Raw genomic sequence first — 19,151 nt, 5'->3', positions numbered from 1 at the left:
CTAAGAACTTCATTTGGACAAATTTAAAAACAGTTTTCTTTTCTTTTTTGTAATTTTTTTTTTTATTTTTTATTTTTTTTGCACCCTCAGATTCCAGATTTTCACATAGTTGTATCTCAGCCAAATATTGTCCTATCTTAAAAACAACAACAACAACAAAGCTTATTTATTCAGCTTTCAGATGATGTATAAATCTCAATAATAATAATAATAAAAGACTCTTTTGACTGGTTTTGTGGTCCAGGTTCACAAATAAACTATACAACTGCCTTTATATTTTAATAATACTTTGGCATCAAAAAGTTTGAAATCCTCTGATCTAGCCTAAATGACGACTGAATGTAACAAACACATTAAATGTAGTCTACACTGCGTGGCGTAGGCTACCTTCTTGATGTCAATACCTTCCGCCAAAAAAAACCAAAAAAAAAACCCTTTTTATCTTCAGTACACTGCTAAAAAAGCTGAATCACAGTCACCTTACTTAAAACCCCGACCCAAGCAGGACAAGTAGGGCATGCATTCTGCGCGTTGCGGTGAGCGTCACACACGCCCCTTTCTTTATTTCCCTGCGCTGCGCGACGCGTGTTGGTTCGCGCTCGTCTTCTGCTGCAGAGAGTGGCGCTCGTGACGTCATCCTGCTGGAGAGGCTGCTGGGCACGGGCGGAAAATGGGCACAGATCTGCGAGGTGAGAGGCACACTTTCTGACACATGTAACATGTTTTGGATGGTGACAATGGGAACTGCGTGTTTCTAGTCATCCGGTTTGCTGATGTTAGCAAGCGGCGGTCACTTAAGGGGCTCGAGGAGACGGATTTGTACCGCGACGCGCCTACGTTATTGGAGAAAAATGGTGAAAATCTGTTGAACCGTGGTTGCGCCGTCGGCCACGACTTTGCAGAGAGGTAACATACCTCCAAATATATGCCCGTGACCGATATGCTTGAATCGCGATTGGCATTATTATTATTTGTCTAATGAAATGTGGCATCTCCATGGTTAGTATGAAAAGCGGTAGAGCCGCATGCGGTATCATTTCTCACATCCACAGACCCAAGAGAGTGAGAGCATGAGCTCCATTTCTGATTATTTAGTGCCTCCACCCTTATCTTACATGCCATGTTTGCCCACGACTGCATCAGCTGTCAATGACACGGAGCGCAATCCTGATTTTTTAGGGACAGATCCCCTGTCAAATGATAGGTCGTGTTTCAAAACCTAGTGAGCTGCCTAACTAGACAACATTTTAGCTGCCCACGTAAACATGGCCGTGATGTCGCCGGCCTTTTTCTTCTCTGGATGATTCCAGTTACTGTAATTAAATCAGTATAATAACACTTTTTGCTATTTTACACTTTTGTAAAAAAAGCTGACAGGCTATGAACAGTTACATTTTATGGTTTATGGTAAGAATGTCATAAGTTCACTGAAAAAAAAAAAAAAAAAAAAATAAAAAAAAAATATATATATAATATAATATATATATATATATATATATATAAATAAAAGTACAAATTAAACTAAAAATAAAAATTAATTTTTATAAATAATACAGATAAATTTTTGTAAATGTCCTAAATAACCAATATCCAGATGTGATTTTATGTGTTATTTTATAACAATACCTACAGTAATAAACTATTTGCTACACTACACTTGCATTTTGCATAATTTTCAATCTGTTATAATATTAATATTGTTTGTTGATATATATGGTCACAAATTTATGTCTGTCTTTGTTTTGGACTATCTAACTTCTATGCTAACTACATGCAGTTCTCACTTGGCAATGCATGGTTACAATTTTTTTTAGACTATGAAGAAATGATGGTCTTGGTAGACCAAACATTAAACAACCAATAACCAAGAAAATTGTGAATATTGTTGAAAAATTGGTCAAAGCTATTCGTTGCACTTATTTCTAACAAATTTAAATGTACTGTAAAGAAAAACGATTTCTTCAGCACTGATAATAATAAGACTTAATGACAATAGACAATGAGGCATAATGTTATTTACTGCTTCAGACATTGGTTTTCCCCTGTGTCTGATCTGCTATTGATCTCAAGCATGCTGGGGTCTGGTTTGTTTACCTCCTGTGTGGATTCTGGTTTTCTCAGATTTCATGAGATCTGTTTGGGAAATGTGTAACAAGTTGCTTTCTAAAATTCAGAAAGAATATTTTCATTATAAAACCTTTACATCATATGCAAGACTATGCAATGAGTTGTGTTTTGACAGGGGTTCGGGGAGCCTTTTGGTAGTTATTGTTGATCTCAAAAATACATTAAAGTGTTAGTTCACCCCAAAATAAAAATTCTGTCATTAATTACTCACCCTCATGTCATTCCAAACCCATAAGCCCCTTTGTTCATCTTCAGAACATGAATTAAGATGTTTTTGATGAAATCCGAGATCTCTCTGACCTTCCATAGACAGCAATGCAACTACCACGTTCAAGGCCCAGAAAGGTAGTAAGGACATCGTTAAAATAATCCATGTGACATCAGTGGTTCAACTATAATTTATGAAGCTACAAGAATACTTTGTGTGCAAAGAAAACAAAATAACAAAAACTTAATTAAACAAAAAGTCTTTGACACGGAGTCACACATTTATCAGTAGGCCCTATGCAAAGTTTGAAACCATTATGGTTTTGCAATGATTATTTGACAGGTGAGTAGATCAAATGTTCAGGTTGTCTGGATGCATGAACGTTTACACTACAAATGCCATTTGGTCACAAGTTTTTCACTGATCAGATCACAGAACATTTTATACCCCGATTTAGTGTATTTAGCATATCCATCTGTGATCAGATCATTCAAAATGGAAATTGGAAATCAGGGTTATAAAAGTACTGTATTTATGCCACTTTAGACAGCTGATTAGGAAGCCTGACAGACTCAATTAAATCAATTTGGTTGGTGAAAAATTATGGAATGATTATTGTTTAGCAGAGCTGCACAAAATGTAATTAAAGAGAGTTCCTATTCTTAAAATCTACCAGATAGCAGTGTAAATGTGTTTAAAGTACACAGAGGAGTGACCACAGGCTACTGATGTTGATTAAACCCAAATATAAATGGAAAGCACACAGAGGCGAGATAATGCAGTAGTTATATTTGTTAATTGCATCTAACACAGTAATAACATTATTTTAGTATGTCTCCTTTCTAGCAAATGAATCATAGCAAACTGTGCACTAAGTGGATGCGAATGTTTGCTAACCTGTATGGAAAATAACATAATTGTGAAATCGATTGGCCTGCATCAGCTAGTGGTACAGAAAGGGAAGTGTGAGAGGGCCTTTAGTGTTTTATTGGGATGTCTTCCCAGACTAGTGGCATGTGATGAGCTGTGGGTAATGAGGGATAATTGGCTCAGTGAAATCCCATGGATCAATAGGGGCCAGACGAGTTTTTCGCCAGTGGAGCTTCAAGTTTTGGAATCAACCATCCTGAGCAGCCTTGGCCTTCACGGTCTTCAGTTTTGCTGAGGCAGATATGAGGATTTTTTGCATGCTTCATACAAGCATTAGCATCATCCCTGTGATTTTGCTACTATGCCAGCTGTCTCTTCTGGTTGTGCTCCTTTATGTTATTTTCATACAGTGACTTTTACCTTCTTGCCTATGCTTGAAATGGCATTCACAACCCGTTTTACTTCTGGGTTAATATCTCAATTGGTCGAGTGGAGGTCAAAAGTTTGTTTTTGTACCAAGAAGCTCCAGACAAGAATGCAAATGTCTGTATAACTAAAATTAGTTGTGGGCCTTGACACAGAGGTGGCTAATGTGCTTAAACCAAGTATTGTTTTTTTTTTTTTTTTGCAATACTAATACATAGAAATAATCACTTTGGAAAATTAAAAAAATGGCCAAGAAACATTACAAATAAACATTAAAAATCACAACAACATTGACTAAATTGATTTATTTTCACTTTGTCACTCTTTTGTGATACAACACAGTGGACTAATAGCTGAGCTATTTTGGCTACTACTTTTAAAACAAACAATCATTGATCAATCAAGCAAGCACGTCCTGCACTAACCAAAGAAAAAAAACCACTACCAAAAAAGACAATAAATACATTTTCACACAGAGAGGTCACTCACTGGCTCAAGACTTGTGAAATGTGGCTTAAAAAAGTGAAATGCATGGAATTGCATTATACATTTAGGTAACAAGGATCAGTCAAAATCTTATCTTGGCCTACTCATAGAATAATTTGACTTCAGTTCATTTTCCTTAAAATGTATATAAATAAATGTTACTGTGTTGACTCAATGGGTAAAATGACAGCATTCAGCTTGTACAAAGCCTCTTTCTATTCCATGAATAGAATTCAAATGTCATCATGAAAATAATGTAATGCACTGATGTGGCAAAAATACAGAGAACATTGCTCACCATGACCTGATATAATAATGCACAATGACGTAGACACATGTGATTTGCATATGTATGAATCTTTCGGTAAAATGTTAACACCATGTTCTAACCAGGAACAATGCCATAAGAATTTTTTTCCATCCTTGTTGAAAGCTAAAGTGACGTATTTAAAATCAAAGCCAATCAGATCACTAAAAATAAGACATTATTTGTGGTTTCTCACAACACGTAATTACATGTCCCTGATGCTTTAGATGCCATCCTTTTTATGGTTTTCCTTGTTTTCACAAATCCTGTTAGATGTTTCATGTAATATCTTGTGTTTCTCAAAAAATAATTTCATAAGCAGGAGGCCTAATGAGTTTTGGAATGGCCATGGCTTTTTTAATTTTTTGTGCTGCATATGGTTAGGACAAAGTGTAATGTCAAACTGGGACATGAAAAAACTATGTAAATTTCTGCTATTTTTTTTTTCATTAATTATTATTATTTTAATATATACTTTCTATATTTTTTCATCTATACTAATACTATATTTTGTCTATTTTTTTTTGTTTTGTTTTATATTTTTGTCTAAAAATCTATTAAAATAAAAAGTAAACTAAAAATTTAAATTCAGTCATTTTAAATACTAAAAGTGAATTTAGGCATCAAAACATAATATGGAGTATGAAGAAAATTAAATTGGTTAAAGATTACATTTAGCAGTATTACTAAATTATAAGCTATTTTTTTTTTTTTTTTTTAAAGAATACATTTAAAGCAATCACTCACCCAAAAAATTAAAATTCTGTCATTTACTCACCCTCAAGTTGTTACAAACCTGTACAAGTGTTCTTCTTTTGTTGAACACAAAAGAAGGTATTTTGAAGAATGGTGGTTGGGGGTGGACATTGACTTCCACTGTGAAAAAAAAAAAAAAAAAAAAAAAAAAAAAAAAACCTGGAAGTCAATGGCTACCAGCAACTGCTTGCTCACCAATATTTTTAAAAATAGCTTCTTTTGTGTTCAGCAGAATAGATAAACTCATACAGGTTTGGAGAAACTTAAGTGTAAATAAATGATGTTAGAATTAAAATTTTTGGGTGGACTATTCCTTTAAGTGAGCATTAGATGACTGCAAATTTAATAATTAAAAAAAAAAAAAATTAAAACAATAACCAATTTATCCCTAATACAAATATGTCATTTATTTATATCACAATATCCTAATTCTTTAATTGATAATAGCATCTTCTCTTGGAGTTCCCTGCATCCCCCCATCTCTACGAAAGGCATCCACTGTCATTCACTCTCTTCTCAGTCCATTCCAACATTCTTCCTGCATTCTTTAACTTATCCACCCCATCCTCCGCTCCTTGTTACCTCTCTCTGATGATTCATCATTACTGGCTGGCTTTTTTGCATCCATTTATTACATTCTAAGCTTGTATCCGTGGCAACAATAAACCTCCATCTTGGAAGCAGCAGTTTGTCTGCAAGACTCAGCGGCTCTCTGTCATCAAGGTCAGAGCTGATTGCAGGAATGTTGATCGTGATGTAGCATCAAAGCGGCCACTCTTTCATAACCTCTGATAGCACTGGGCTGTTTTCTAGGCTTAAATGGCTGCTGTTAAAAGAACCCTTTAATGGTTTTAGTTATGTTTTTACTGCTAATGCTTGCTAAGAAGGCTTTAATCAAAAGTCTTTTGCTATCCCATTACAGATCTGAGACGAGAGAGTCTTCAAGCCCCATTAGTAATGAAAAGGTTTTCGCTGTCTTCTCGGCTGATGAGGAAGGAGGTTAGAGAGAGAGAGACAAACCCAGACAGAGATCATTTGTGGCACAATAGGGACAGACCAAGAATGATACCAAGTGCCTATAATGATGTGCACTCCTGACAGAATGACATATGAAGACATCCACATAATGAAACTGATTGCACACATTCTCATGCGATTCTGCTTTTTAAATCGTGTGTCACAATAGATGATATAATGATGATGCTCTTAAATCAGCAAGCACCCTCAGGGAAAGAGTCCATGTTTTGTACCCAGTGGGAGAGAAACGCCACTACGGTCACCCATTGTGATTTGATGAGCCAAGGACAGCAGATGTGGTCTAGGTTTTGACATGATTGTTTAAGTATGTTGTCAGATTTGTTTTCCTTCTTTCACTTTTTCTGCAATGAGAGATAGTCCAGCCAACTCAATGTCACTCTTTCTGAAATCACACTCCATTTATTACCTCAGACTAAGTGCTTCTTGCACTGGTCACATACAGTAAATAGTAACAGCGTGAACCAGCCTAAGGTGGTTTACTGGTCTTACCTGGTTTAAGCAGGTTTAGCATGTCTCCCAAACTGACTAGCTGACAAGTCTAAAACCATCAAATCAGACAATGATAGTCTTGAGCAATGGCAACCAGATTTATCAATATTGAAAATACCTGTGCTGCTTAATATTTTTGTAACAATGTAAAAGCCTTTACCGTTACTTTTTGTCAATTAAATGCATCCTTGCTGATTAAATGTATTAATTTATTTAGAGCTTACTGATTACAAAATTTGGAATGGTAGGGTGATGTATTTACATTTAAAAATTAATGTTTAATATTTATTTTTTAAAATTGCTATTCTTCTGTTGTATAATTTTTTGTTACAAAATTATTATTTATCGTTTTACATCAGTGTATCATTAGTGATTTGTTTCCTTAAACTATGAATGACCCCTCATTTATTCCTTTATAAGCGCACAATCTTTTGTCTTTTTATTGTCAAATATATATATATATATCAAATATATACTATATATATATATATATAGATTATAATATATATATATATTATATTATTGATTAAATATATTTTGTTATTATATATATATATATTGAAAATATATATATATATATATATTGATTAAATATATTTTGTGATTTCTGTGACATATATCAAATATATTTTGTGATTCATCTGTCAGTTGATTGACTTAAAAATAATTAATGAAGAAATTATTTTTGGAACACGAACAGGAAATAAACTTCTGGAGCCAAGACTGCTGGACAATTTAGCGGTTGCCGTTCTACTCTGTAATATTGCTCGTTAAATGCACTGTGCATGACCTACTATGGCAGATTATTTGATTCAGTATCTTGGATTAATTTTGGGGAATTGTGCTCGTCTAATCCCCAGTTGAATGAATATGACTGGCTCTTTCAATGTAGTCTCAGCCTGAAATTCATCCCAGGATCAAGTGTGCAGGATAAATACTCATCATTTCAGTTTTATGCCCATTCTTATCTGCAGTGTTCACAATACTGTGGGAATGAAAAGGGTGGGAATTGGACCAGTATAAAAGACTGGAGAACACTAATGGGGATTAATTACACCTTGTTGAAAATTTCAAAATCGCTTCCGGCAGACATTCTTCAGATTTTGGTAGCCCAAAATGAATTTACAGTACGTAGCCTGAAAAAAAAAGACAAAAAAACATCAGTTGAACTTCACTGCAGACAAATCAGCATGATTAAAAACTTCAGTGACAGCTTTTTTTCTTCAAATAAGAAGTCAAGAGAGTAGGGGTGCAACAGATCACTAAGTCCACGGCTCGGATCATATTGCATTATCATATCAGATTTTGAGTAACAGGTCGGATCATTTTGCAGATGAGAAAAAAAAAAAAAGGTTCTTTATTATTTAAATAATAGAATACTTCTTTGATACCACAGCAGAAACTAGTAGCATATTGGGATGTAACGATTCACTCAACTCAACTCAATTTGCTCACAATTTTTCTTTTTAACAAAATGTAATTTGTCAAATTATAAATGAAAAGTGTCCTTTTATTGTTTCTCCAACAAAATGCTGCACATTTATTTTTTAAATTGAAATATGCCAAATAATAAAACTAACTTTTATTTTTAATTTTAAACAAATCCCAAATCAAATAATTCAATAATACAAATAAAATAAATCTCTTCATTTAAACAAACCAAGGCTTTTGCAGTCCTTTTTCCATTTAAAATAAGAGACAGCCACTGCATTGTAATCATAATCCAAACAAATACATTTTATTTAGATTGCAATTAGATTGTAGAATTTCGAAATTTGATGCAAAAACAGAATGGTCTGATTTTAACTTAGTGAATGAGACGCATATGTCACTCTCTGACAGTGGAATGGAACAGCTTATGGAACAGCGGGTATTTATTGGCTGCTGCCCCTTTAAGATCGAATGCACGCATCCAATACAATGATGCACTTGAGATTTCTTTCAACACTGTTTATGTTCACTTAAGACACTTGCCAAAACAGTTATTTTGAGATAATTTTGTGTGTATGTGTTCATTCAGATGCAAGGATATGCAAAAGATGAATAAATTCTGTATACGCACATTCTCTGAAACACGGCTCTCTGTTGCACGCTTTGAATGAGTGCACACAGCTCCAAATGCGCAAGAATGGTTTAAAACATTTGAATGTTTAAATCGGCAAGACTTAGAAACACGTGCAAACTACAAGCTAGTGAACAACGCAAATCAAGGAAGGAGTTTTATATCACTGCTAAAGATAGCCCGTCGGGCAGGGTGGTGATACATTTTGATAGCCCGAATGGAAAACACAATAGCCCCGGGACGTTGTAGCGATATTGTGAACCCTGCATATTCAGCAAAAACAGCTCCATGTGAGTCCATTCTCAGTTCCTTAGAGGCTATAGCCACTCAGAGAGATCAGTCGACTTAAAATCTTTGACTTCTCAACTCTTGGTTTAAATTGTCCCATGGTTGTTTTACACTTCCATGCGCTGTTCATTTTACTATACACTCAGCCAAGTGGAAATTATCCAAAAAAGAGTAGGGTTTGTTAGAACTGATAAAAGGAATGATTTTCAGTTAGTGCAGATTTCAGGAACAGAGGTTTATATTTAACTCATGGTTTTATTCAGCATATTGCAATGCACAATTATGTGTATGCCTCCAGTGAGCTGATATCAGCTTTTATGTTCGTCAGGTTGCAGGCAAAGCATGTCTACACATCCTGTGCTCACTGAGTTTGCTAAACATCAGAATCGGAAAGCTTTATTAGCTATAAGTTTACATATACAAGAAATCTGACATTTTTGTGACAGATTTTAGTACTTGCAAAATCAAAGTGAAACTGGGATGCACAGTACTGGTAGTCATATTAGTATTGGTCAATAAATGTGATTTTTTAATGTCATCTGTATTGTTCCAATGAGTAAAACAGACCTGTATATTTAAACTGATAAATTATTTAAAAAGGCAGGGTGATTTTTGTGTCTTCGCACAGAAGCCAATAGACATGATGAGCAGGCCTCATCGGGGTGATATGATGAGATTTCATGTTTTCCTTTCTCTTTGGAGTGTTACGGTACAAGCTGTGCATAAGTAAGATCAGTAAAGTCGCAAAGATTAAAGTCTCAAACCCAAAGAGATATTCTTTCTAAAAGTTAAGACTCAGCCACATGCCTCATTCAAATACACCCCCAAATATCTACGTCATTTCTTGGAAGATTTGCATAACACCGTCCAAATGTTTATGCAAAGAAAGAAAAAGGCGTAACATTTATTCTCGCTGTAGTATTGTTGCTGCCGCCGCAATGTCGTGGAAATGCTGTGTGTTTCCAAATATGGTAAGGGGCGTAATATTTCCGTCACACGCTTGAGGTATTCAGCCAATCACAACGCACTAGATAGCTAGTCAATCAGAGCACACCGCGCTTTTTAGAACAATGAGCTTTGTAAAAATCGACACGTTTCAGAAAGGCGGGGCAGAGATGGGAAACAATAATGTATGGTATGTGGAAAATAATGTGTTTTTTGAACCTTAAACCGCATAAACAGATTGCATTACACCAAATACACAAGATACTGTTATTTTAAACATCGTCACATGACCGCTTGAAAATATTTCAAGATCTTGAATATGGTATTAAAAAGTAATAAATCCAAAGTGCTGATAACTGCAGATACCCTGAACTGCAAGCTTTAATATTTGTTCATTGTGTGTCTTTTCTCTCTTTTACTAGGACAAAAGTTTTGCACTGTGAGGAAAAGCGATTAAGTGCCAGAAATAGGCCTAACAGCAGTCAAGACCTTATTGAAGAACTAAATCAAGAACTTGTGACTCAGAGGGAGCATGTGTGAGGATCTGCTTTTCCTTGCTCAGCCCGCAGCAAACCCAGTGCCTCTGAGATGAGTGGTCCTCTGTGGTGCCCGGCCACTGTCCCTGCCTGCTTTTGGCAGCGCTTGGTGGCGTGAGCAGATTGCTCCATCCTGGCATCCACGGGAGCGTGGAATGGCCTCTTTGGACCTGCCGTACCGTTGTCCTCGCTGCGGGGAACACAAACGCTTTCGGAGTCTGTCGTCTCTACGTGCCCATCTGGAGTACAACCACACCTACGAGACCCTGTATGTGTTGTCCAAATCCAACAGCGTATGCGATGCCGCTGCGCTGCTCCCCCTAGTGGCCGACGGAGCCCTCGCCGCCGAATCTCGTTTTCCTTACCGCGAACTGGCCTGCTCTGGAGAAGAGCTCGGGCTTACGCCTTCATCTACTGCTTGCTACCTACCCAATGTGGAGTTTCCTCTAGGCGAGATCCTGGTGAAGACAGCTATGAGCTCCGGCGACGCCTTGTCCTCTACAGGGAACAACGCCGTGGCGGTGGCCGCTAATGTGGCCGCTAGTGCGGTGGAGGCGGCTTACGAGGAGGGCCTGGCTCGGTTGAAAGCTCGAGCGTTTGAGAGGCTCGAGCTAGACGAGAGACTAGAGAAGCTGTCAGAGGAGGTGGAGCAGAAGATCGCGGCACGTGTCGGCCGTCTGCAGGCAGAACTGGAGAGGAAAAGCTTGGAGCTGGAAAAGGCAAAGGTGGAGAGCGAGAGGCTCAGTCAGGAGAAGCAAGACCTGGAGGACAAGGCCACTGAGCTTTCACGGCAAGTGGATGTGTCTGTGGAGATGCTGGCCAGCCTTAAGCAGGATCTGGTTAACAAGGAGCAGGAGCTCTCACACAAACAACAGTAAGTTACAGACATCCTACCTTGTTTCATGAGCAACCCCTTACAATGATGAAAAAGTGCCTTTGATTGAAGAAATAATGAGAAATGTTCTTGACTGCATGGACCTTGCTGTTTTTGCTCAAACGCTTGATTCACTCTAGGGCTCTCCAACAGAAGTTTATTTTTTGGAGCAAGCAGTGCTTTCACAAAAGAAGAAACGCTAGATTCGTTTTCAACAGCTCCACGGGTTAGCCTCATTTAGACAGTGGGGCAACTGAGCAAGACAGTTAACAAACCAGCAACTGTAGCATCTCTGTAGAATATCTCCAGTTATATTTAATCTGCTCTATGGCAGGCTTTTCATGTTCATAGTTGTTACAGTTTAGTGTGCTTTATTGGTGTGACAAGCATTTTGTACATTTGTATAGCTTAGCTGGATGCAGAAAAAAGCAGAACAATAATGCTGCATGTCCTACTATTCAGAAGTTTGGGGTTGGTAAGATTTTTAAATGTTTTTGAAAGATGTCATCTTGCTTATGCTCAGCAAGGCTGGATTTATTTGATTAAAAATGCTGTAAAACATTACTGTAAACAGCACAATTTAAAAGGATGATTATTAATTGAAATATATTTTAAAAAGTAGTTCATTTCTATTATGTCAAAGCTGAATTTTCAGTATCATTACGTCAGTGTTTCAGAATTTTTTTTTTTTTTTTTTTGAATCTGGTACATTTTTTTCATAATTCATGGATAAATCGAAAGTTTGAATTTGGCCTAGATATGAAAACCTGAAATGGTCCAGACACCAAATTAAATGACAGCATATGGATTGTTTAAAAGGATAGTCCATCCAGAAAAAATAAAAAATAAAATTCTGTCAACATTACTCTCCCTCATTACTCTCTTCTATGGAACACAAAGGAAAATAATTTGAGAAAAGCAAAAGTCTCAGAACACCAAAATTACCCACCAACATAATACAAAAAATCTTACTTTCTTCACATAAATCTAAAAGTTGTCAAGGTTTGTGAGGTTGAGTAAATAGTGGCATTCTTGGCTCCCTTATTCCTTTAATGCTGTTTTCTGGAGACCTGTGCTTCTGTGATCTGCAGATGTTTTTACTGCCTCTTATAAGCTGATAAACTACCATACACCCTATGGGCCATTGCCTCAAATTGCCTGTTCTTTTACCAGTCCGCTCTGCGGTTATAATGCCAATGGCACCAACTACCTGGCTGTATTTTTCTGTAGCAGCTTAGTCTCAAATACATGTTCATGTTATCATGGCAAGATTTCTCTGTTATAATGGAGTGGGAACCCTGAAGGGAAAGTGAAAAATGGGATCCATCAGATAACTTGTATTTCAGTGGATATTATAAGCTCAACTTTGATTGCTAAGCAGTTTGAAGGCATGAAATAATAATGTTTTTTTAGAAGGTTGCAGATCACTACGCCTTTTCAATTCCAAATAATGGTTACAAAGTCTTTTTAATTTCACAACATCTGATTTCTTTATTGACCAAAAGCCAGAAAATGACATTTTTCAGATATCAGAGAGTATTAAAATATAAAACTCATCAACTGTAAATGGTATTTTAGTTTTCAAGAATGAATATGGAAAAGTAAAGTGGAAAAATACTCTAAAATTATACTTTCCTTTATATAAAGCCCCAGGTTAAAGCCATTCAAATAAAATATCACCTCTCCCAAAATGATTTTGTTTCATATACTGGACATAGAAGTCCAAAAGAGAGGTGCAATTGAGCTTTTGGAGTGGTCTCAGTTTAGGGACTCATATGCTGTGGGATATTCTCAGCAGGACTTCATCTGAAATATACACCCACTGTGATTGATTTGTAGCTGCGTGTGGATTAGAGCTTTCTTGAGAAACCGGTCACGCACTGCTAGAAAGGTAGAAAGAAAAAGGCCTCATTTCTTTTCTCCCTCTCTCACCTTTCTGCTTTTTGACCCTCAATACCCTTCCTCCATTCTCTCTTTTTTTTCTCCCTCTCACTGTCACCTCAATCTTGTTAGCGTCTCATATCCCAGCTGATCTCTGTTTCTCCTCTGCAGACTCTGGCTTCTTCTCTCACTTGCTGATTTTTGCTTTATTTTCCTTTATTTGTATGTCCTCTGGAGCTTTATAGGTATACAGATCTTCATACTATTATGACTATCATTTCTAACTGAACAAATGTACAGACTTCAAGGCTTTTAAAAACATTTTTAAGCCTGACTTGATTTATTAGCAACATAATTACCTTGTTGTAGTCTAATGATTTTTTCATGCTTCGAATTAAACAAAGATCATCCTTGAAATCATTGCTTTCTCATTTGTGTCACAATGCCCTTTTCAGCTATTTGAAATGTGAATGGATAGATCCAATGGCTGCCATTATTATGCAAACTTAGGTTTGTAGATCATGATTAATTCATCTGTCTTGCAATTAGAGTACCTCTGTGATGCCATAGTATCCATCTTGAAGAGGGCAGAAGTGTGAATGACAGATTGATATACTATAAGTGTGTGTTGTTTAGTATTCTGTTCATAAGAGGGCTGATATAATAACCTCTCTGTATTTGCATACAAATCTCTGCTAATGTTCTCTTTCCGCTGTCTCTGTCTTTCTCTGTGACCTATCCTGTCATACCGATGTTGAAATTTACAAGACAGGCACAGTTTGAGGACATGAGCTTGTTGGCATTGTCTAGAAGAGTGATGCATTGAAAATTCAGGAAGTTCACTGACAATATTTGTTCTTAAATTCAAAATTAGCTTTGTACAGTTTGTAACATGCAAAAACAAAAATCTACTACTTATATGAGTCACTGATAGCACACTGATAATCTGCAATACTTCCAAGCATTTCAAGACCCCATTTTTTCCCTTCTCTAATTTAATCTTATTAACCACTCTTGTTTCTTCTGTTTCTTGCATCTAATTATCATTCATATTGTCTGGAGACTGTGTTGCTTACAGCGTTACATAATCATTTACTATTCTGAATAGAGTGAGTTGCTGATTAGCTCTCTGCTGCTATTTTTATGTGCACTTGAAATAATTGTTACTGCATTAGTGTAGTGTTAAATGTCAGATTTACGATTCCTATTTCCAGGCGACGTCTTTGTTTCTTATCTGTCCATGTCTGATGCCCTGCATTGGATTCATCAGTAGTTATCGGCTTAACGCAAAGTGTTTACAAACAGCCTTTGCAAAATCATGAAATACAGAAGTTTCTGAATTACACTTCATAAATTGTAGAGAATTTGCTTCAGCTAAGAAAATTTATTTTCATGGATTTAATTAATGGTCTTAGTGCTTAAAATGCAGATGTACAGTAGTTTTGCACATCCCTTGTGACAGTCATTCAGTGTTAACCGATATATTGCATACTCTTTACTATATCATACAATTTTTTCAATCTAGTATGCAACATTCGAGTAATTTCTATGCACATCTTTACTTATTTCATTCTGTATTGCACATCTAATATTTCAGAACATGCTGTGTTAGTCATCTAACCTATGAGAATGAAATATCATTCTTTCAACCTGAATGAAATGACTTATTAAATTTAAGTAAAAATGTTCCCTGTGCACTGTTCATATATTCTTTGTTGTAGCAGTAAAAAGCATTATTGTTTAAAGACATATCTGACAGCCAACCAGTAGTTGTTCCCATGGAAACCAGTATGTAGTCATTGAAAGATCAAGGTTTCTTTTTAAAAAATAAAACAATTCTTCTTTTTTAGAGTTGTCTGAATATAAACTGAACTCATTATGCCAGCTGCAGCGGTGTCTTGCAAGGTTGAGCAGCTCCATCATTGAATCCAGTCCCCCAGAAATTATAGTGATTTTATTGCAGCAGTTGGGTTCCTAAAGTAAAAATTTTCTCCGTAGGGCAATTGATTTTGAACAATAACTTGGAGACCTTTAAAGACAGACCTGCTGTGACCTATGAGGTTTTTAATCAATGTTATATGCTTTTGTTGAAGCCATCAGCCTACAACATCTACACCAATAAGAGAATCCTGAAAAAAGCAAATTGTAAAAAGCACTGTGACTTTACCTCATTAAAACAGTTAAATACATTGTCTTGTAGCTTTGTTTTTTTTTTCTCTAATTTTCAATTGTTTTGCTTTTTGGACCCATTTGGACTTAGAAATAGTGATGCATGATGTCAGATTTAACCAGACATACTTATTTGGTGCTTGATTAAAAAAAATAAAAATATCACACACTCTTTCAACATATCAAAACACTATTTACTCTCGGTTATAAAGAGGTTGTGTGCTTGTGAATGTGGCACCAGGTTCAAACCTGTGAGTCTATGTACCTGTGTTCTTTTTGTGTGCTTGTGAATGTGTATGTTTGTGTTTATTAGTGAAGGTTAAGTTTATTAGCTGACACAAGCTAGTGTGCTTGTGAATGTGTATGTTTGTGTTTATTAGTGAAGGTTAAGTTTATTAGCTGACACAAGCTAGAGCACTTTCAAACAACCGTACCTTCTTTGAATTCCCACAGTGTGACTCTAAAAGCCAGGGTGCTTCCCCCAGTGTGCTTTGCTTGTAGCATATTGGAATTTAGATATCAGCTTTTTGGGCTGGCGGTCTTATCTGTATTCATGTTCCCCTGTGAAGAAGCTTCAGTCAGCTCCAGGACTGTAAGCTACACTGGGAGAGTTTTGATTAGGGCAGACAGCGGGAGACACAGTGTAATATGTCATGCTGCTTCAGCCACTTAATTGTCCATGCTTTCTTCTGCTGCTTAACTGTGTTCTATTTAAACCTATACATATTGACCGGGCCAATCAATTGGCCAGCTTTTTTTTGACTTTTTGAAAGATACTGCTTTCTGTGATCGGTGATCTGCCACAAAACTCCTGATTGGAGCACCCCTAGTCTCCAACAAATGGCAAACATGAATCATTCATTTCCAGTGGAGAATAGTCATATGCATGTGCAGAATTTCTGATCTGATTTGAGCTTTGGATGCCACCACCAGAGATTATCAAAAAATATCTCATCAAAAATATCTTAATTTGTTTTCTGAAGATGAACAAAGGTCTTCCGGGTTTGGAATGACATGAGGTTGAGTAATTAATGACAGAATTTTCATTTTTGGGTTAACTATCCCTTTAAGAGGTCAAGGGTTTGCCTGTTTAGCATTACTCTGTTGCCCCTCCTGGTAGATGTTGTAACTACATCTGGTTCTAAAAAAATCTTCATTGTTGGCCAAAAGTAACCATTCATTCGGGCATATTGTTGAAACTATTAAAACTGGAATTTGGGGCATGATATATGAAACCATTTGTTTCTAAAAATGTATTTATATCTAAAATTTGCATACACCCCTGCATAGAGTCATCATTACTTTTTTTTCTCAGAGATAAAGACTATTTTAGTAAAAATGCATATATTTGCATATGTAGGTCTTTAGGCCTGCTCTTATAGAGACAGTCTCAATGCAAATAGACATGCACTTAAATCCACAAAACTTCAATTTTGTTTCCCTGGGGTCTTTAATATAAACACACACTGATCCACAGTGCTACTCTCCCTTTAGAGGCCCCACACATTCTGGGTAGATAAACAGATTTATCAAGCTGACCAACGAAATTAGGTGCCAGCCCTTTAATTACTGAAAAGTCACTACTGCGGTTCAAGATACAGTGAGGGGCTGAAGCAGACGTAATATATGTAGATGTGCGCGTGGTATAGCACGCAGTGAACACATGCTGATCTGCCCTGCCTCCACAACACGGTGTAATTAGTCTCGTTTACACTGTTGATTGACTGTCATGCTCTCTGTTGTTAGTAAACAAAAACATTGTTGACCTTTACTACAGTAAGAACACTGCAGTCGAGTGAAGTAATTACACAAGACACAGAAAAAGCTGCAGTATAACTGTTTTGAATTGAACATTTTGCTTTGTAATAGTTTTAGTTTTCTCAATAGCACCACGCATTCCAAGTCTGTTTAGTTCTGTTTAGCATAAAGCATTAGATCCTGTATTAATCAATCCTTACAACCATGCAAATCTGCAAAACAATAAAATACCTTTTTTTTCATTAGATCTTTTTGTCCCCTGATTTCACTACTGATCCGTGACATTAGTCTTGATTTGGTGATGATATTGGTATTTTTATATTTGTTCATTCAGTTTCTTGAATGCTCCTGCTAAATGCACCTATTGTACCTGAAAATAAAGCACTGTTTGTTTTATTTGTATATTAATTTTAGTTGTAATGTGTATCTTTGTTCTTGTTTTTTAAATAACGAAGATTTTTATCTTCACCCACTTTGGCCTAAATATCTGCCATTCTTTTTTATATTTTTATTTTGTTACCTTGAAAGGCTTAGTCTTTATAATAGGGAAATTATTTTGGCTGTCATGCCCAGACAGCTTGAAAAAAACCAAAACCACAAAGAAAAATAATATTCATATTAAAAAAAAAAAAAAAAAAAAAAAAAAAGGTTGATATGATATTTTTCCATATCGCCCACCACCAATATACACCAGATCCACAAATTATAAAAAGACAGCAGTGCAGACTAAAGGCATGATAATTTAATAGAGCCTGATCTTTATCATAGTTACAGTATTTACTTAGAGTATATTTTGCGATTTGTATAAATGCCATTGAGATCACATTTACGCACATTAATTTTCCTAGTTTATAAAATGCTGCTTTTAATTCATGTGGATAATTAAAGCCTCTTCTTTGAGTACAGGAACTGCTGCATATTCACTATGGCTTATGACATTATTTGCAAACTATGTTGATGAAATACTCAAGATATCAGTATCTCAAAATATCATTTTGTTGGCGTACGAAAATGAAAAGTCCAACTGTGTGAGAATCTACTATAAGTGTGAGAGAAGCCTAGAATAGCTGAGGTGATGGTGTCGACAGAGGAGCAAGCCAGTGTTTACAGAGACATTTCCTACGCAGAGATAACAGTTGTCGTGCTTTCATTGGCTGTATGCACACTCCAGGGATTTGCAGAATGCTAGAGAAGATAAACAAGTATGAGAAAAGGGGCAAATGGGAGGGAGAAAGTGGTTTCAGATGCCCTTTTCCCATTTGATATTTGCATGTTCATGTTTAGTTTCTCTAAAAGAAAATGCTGTTGGTAGCGATGCATCAGGTATTCTACTGTATATGCCACCATATCTTTAGAGTTACATGTACTTATATAATTATTGCTTTAAAACTTATTGCTCTTTAAAGGGATACTCCACCCCAAAATTAAAATTTTGTCATTAATCCCTTTCCCCCATGTCGTTCCAAACCTGTCATTCGCACCACAAGGATTTGCTGTTTTATTTCAAATCAAAGCTAAATACACGTAGAAACATCCATGTGGCGCGGCTGACACAGAAGAGCATACACAGCATACAGTGATATGGAGAGACACAGTGGAGACTGTTGATAAAGGTATTGAATAAAGTCATTATTTTTGTTTTCTTCGCTTACAAAAAGTGTTTCCGTCGCTTCATATAACCCAGATTGCACGTCTGATGGCAGATGTAGTATTCTGACGACAACTTTCATACCTTTTTATAGACCTTGACACTGTTATTTACTTGGGAGTCTATGGGACAGTCTCAAGCCTCCTGGTTTTCATCCAAAATATCTTAAATTGTGCTTTGAAGAAGAACGTTGCTTTTACAGGTTTGGAACGACATTGAGGTAAGTGATTAATGACAAAATTTTCATTTTGGGGTGGAGTATCCCTTTAACACACTCAATACT

The 19,151-nt window shown here is 36.2% G+C and overlaps 1 protein-coding gene across 1 annotated transcript in view; it reads left to right on the top strand.

The window, feature by feature from the left end:
• The first annotated feature begins 540 nt into the window (after positions 1 to 540).
• Positions 541 to 19,151, top strand: part of LOC109076641 (F-box only protein 41-like) — a 38,398-nt gene continuing 19,787 nt past the window's right edge. The window contains 2 exon segments of the mRNA XM_042717157.1: positions 541 to 689; positions 10,425 to 11,412. Coding sequence (XP_042573091.1) covers positions 10,694 to 11,412 — 719 coding nt within the window. The 5' untranslated portion in view covers positions 541 to 689; positions 10,425 to 10,693.

This window comes from Cyprinus carpio, chromosome B1 (assembly GCF_018340385.1).
Source record: "Cyprinus carpio isolate SPL01 chromosome B1, ASM1834038v1, whole genome shotgun sequence".
NCBI lineage: Eukaryota > Metazoa > Chordata > Actinopteri > Cypriniformes > Cyprinidae > Cyprinus > Cyprinus carpio.
This window is presented reverse-complemented; position numbering and strand designations above follow the sequence as displayed.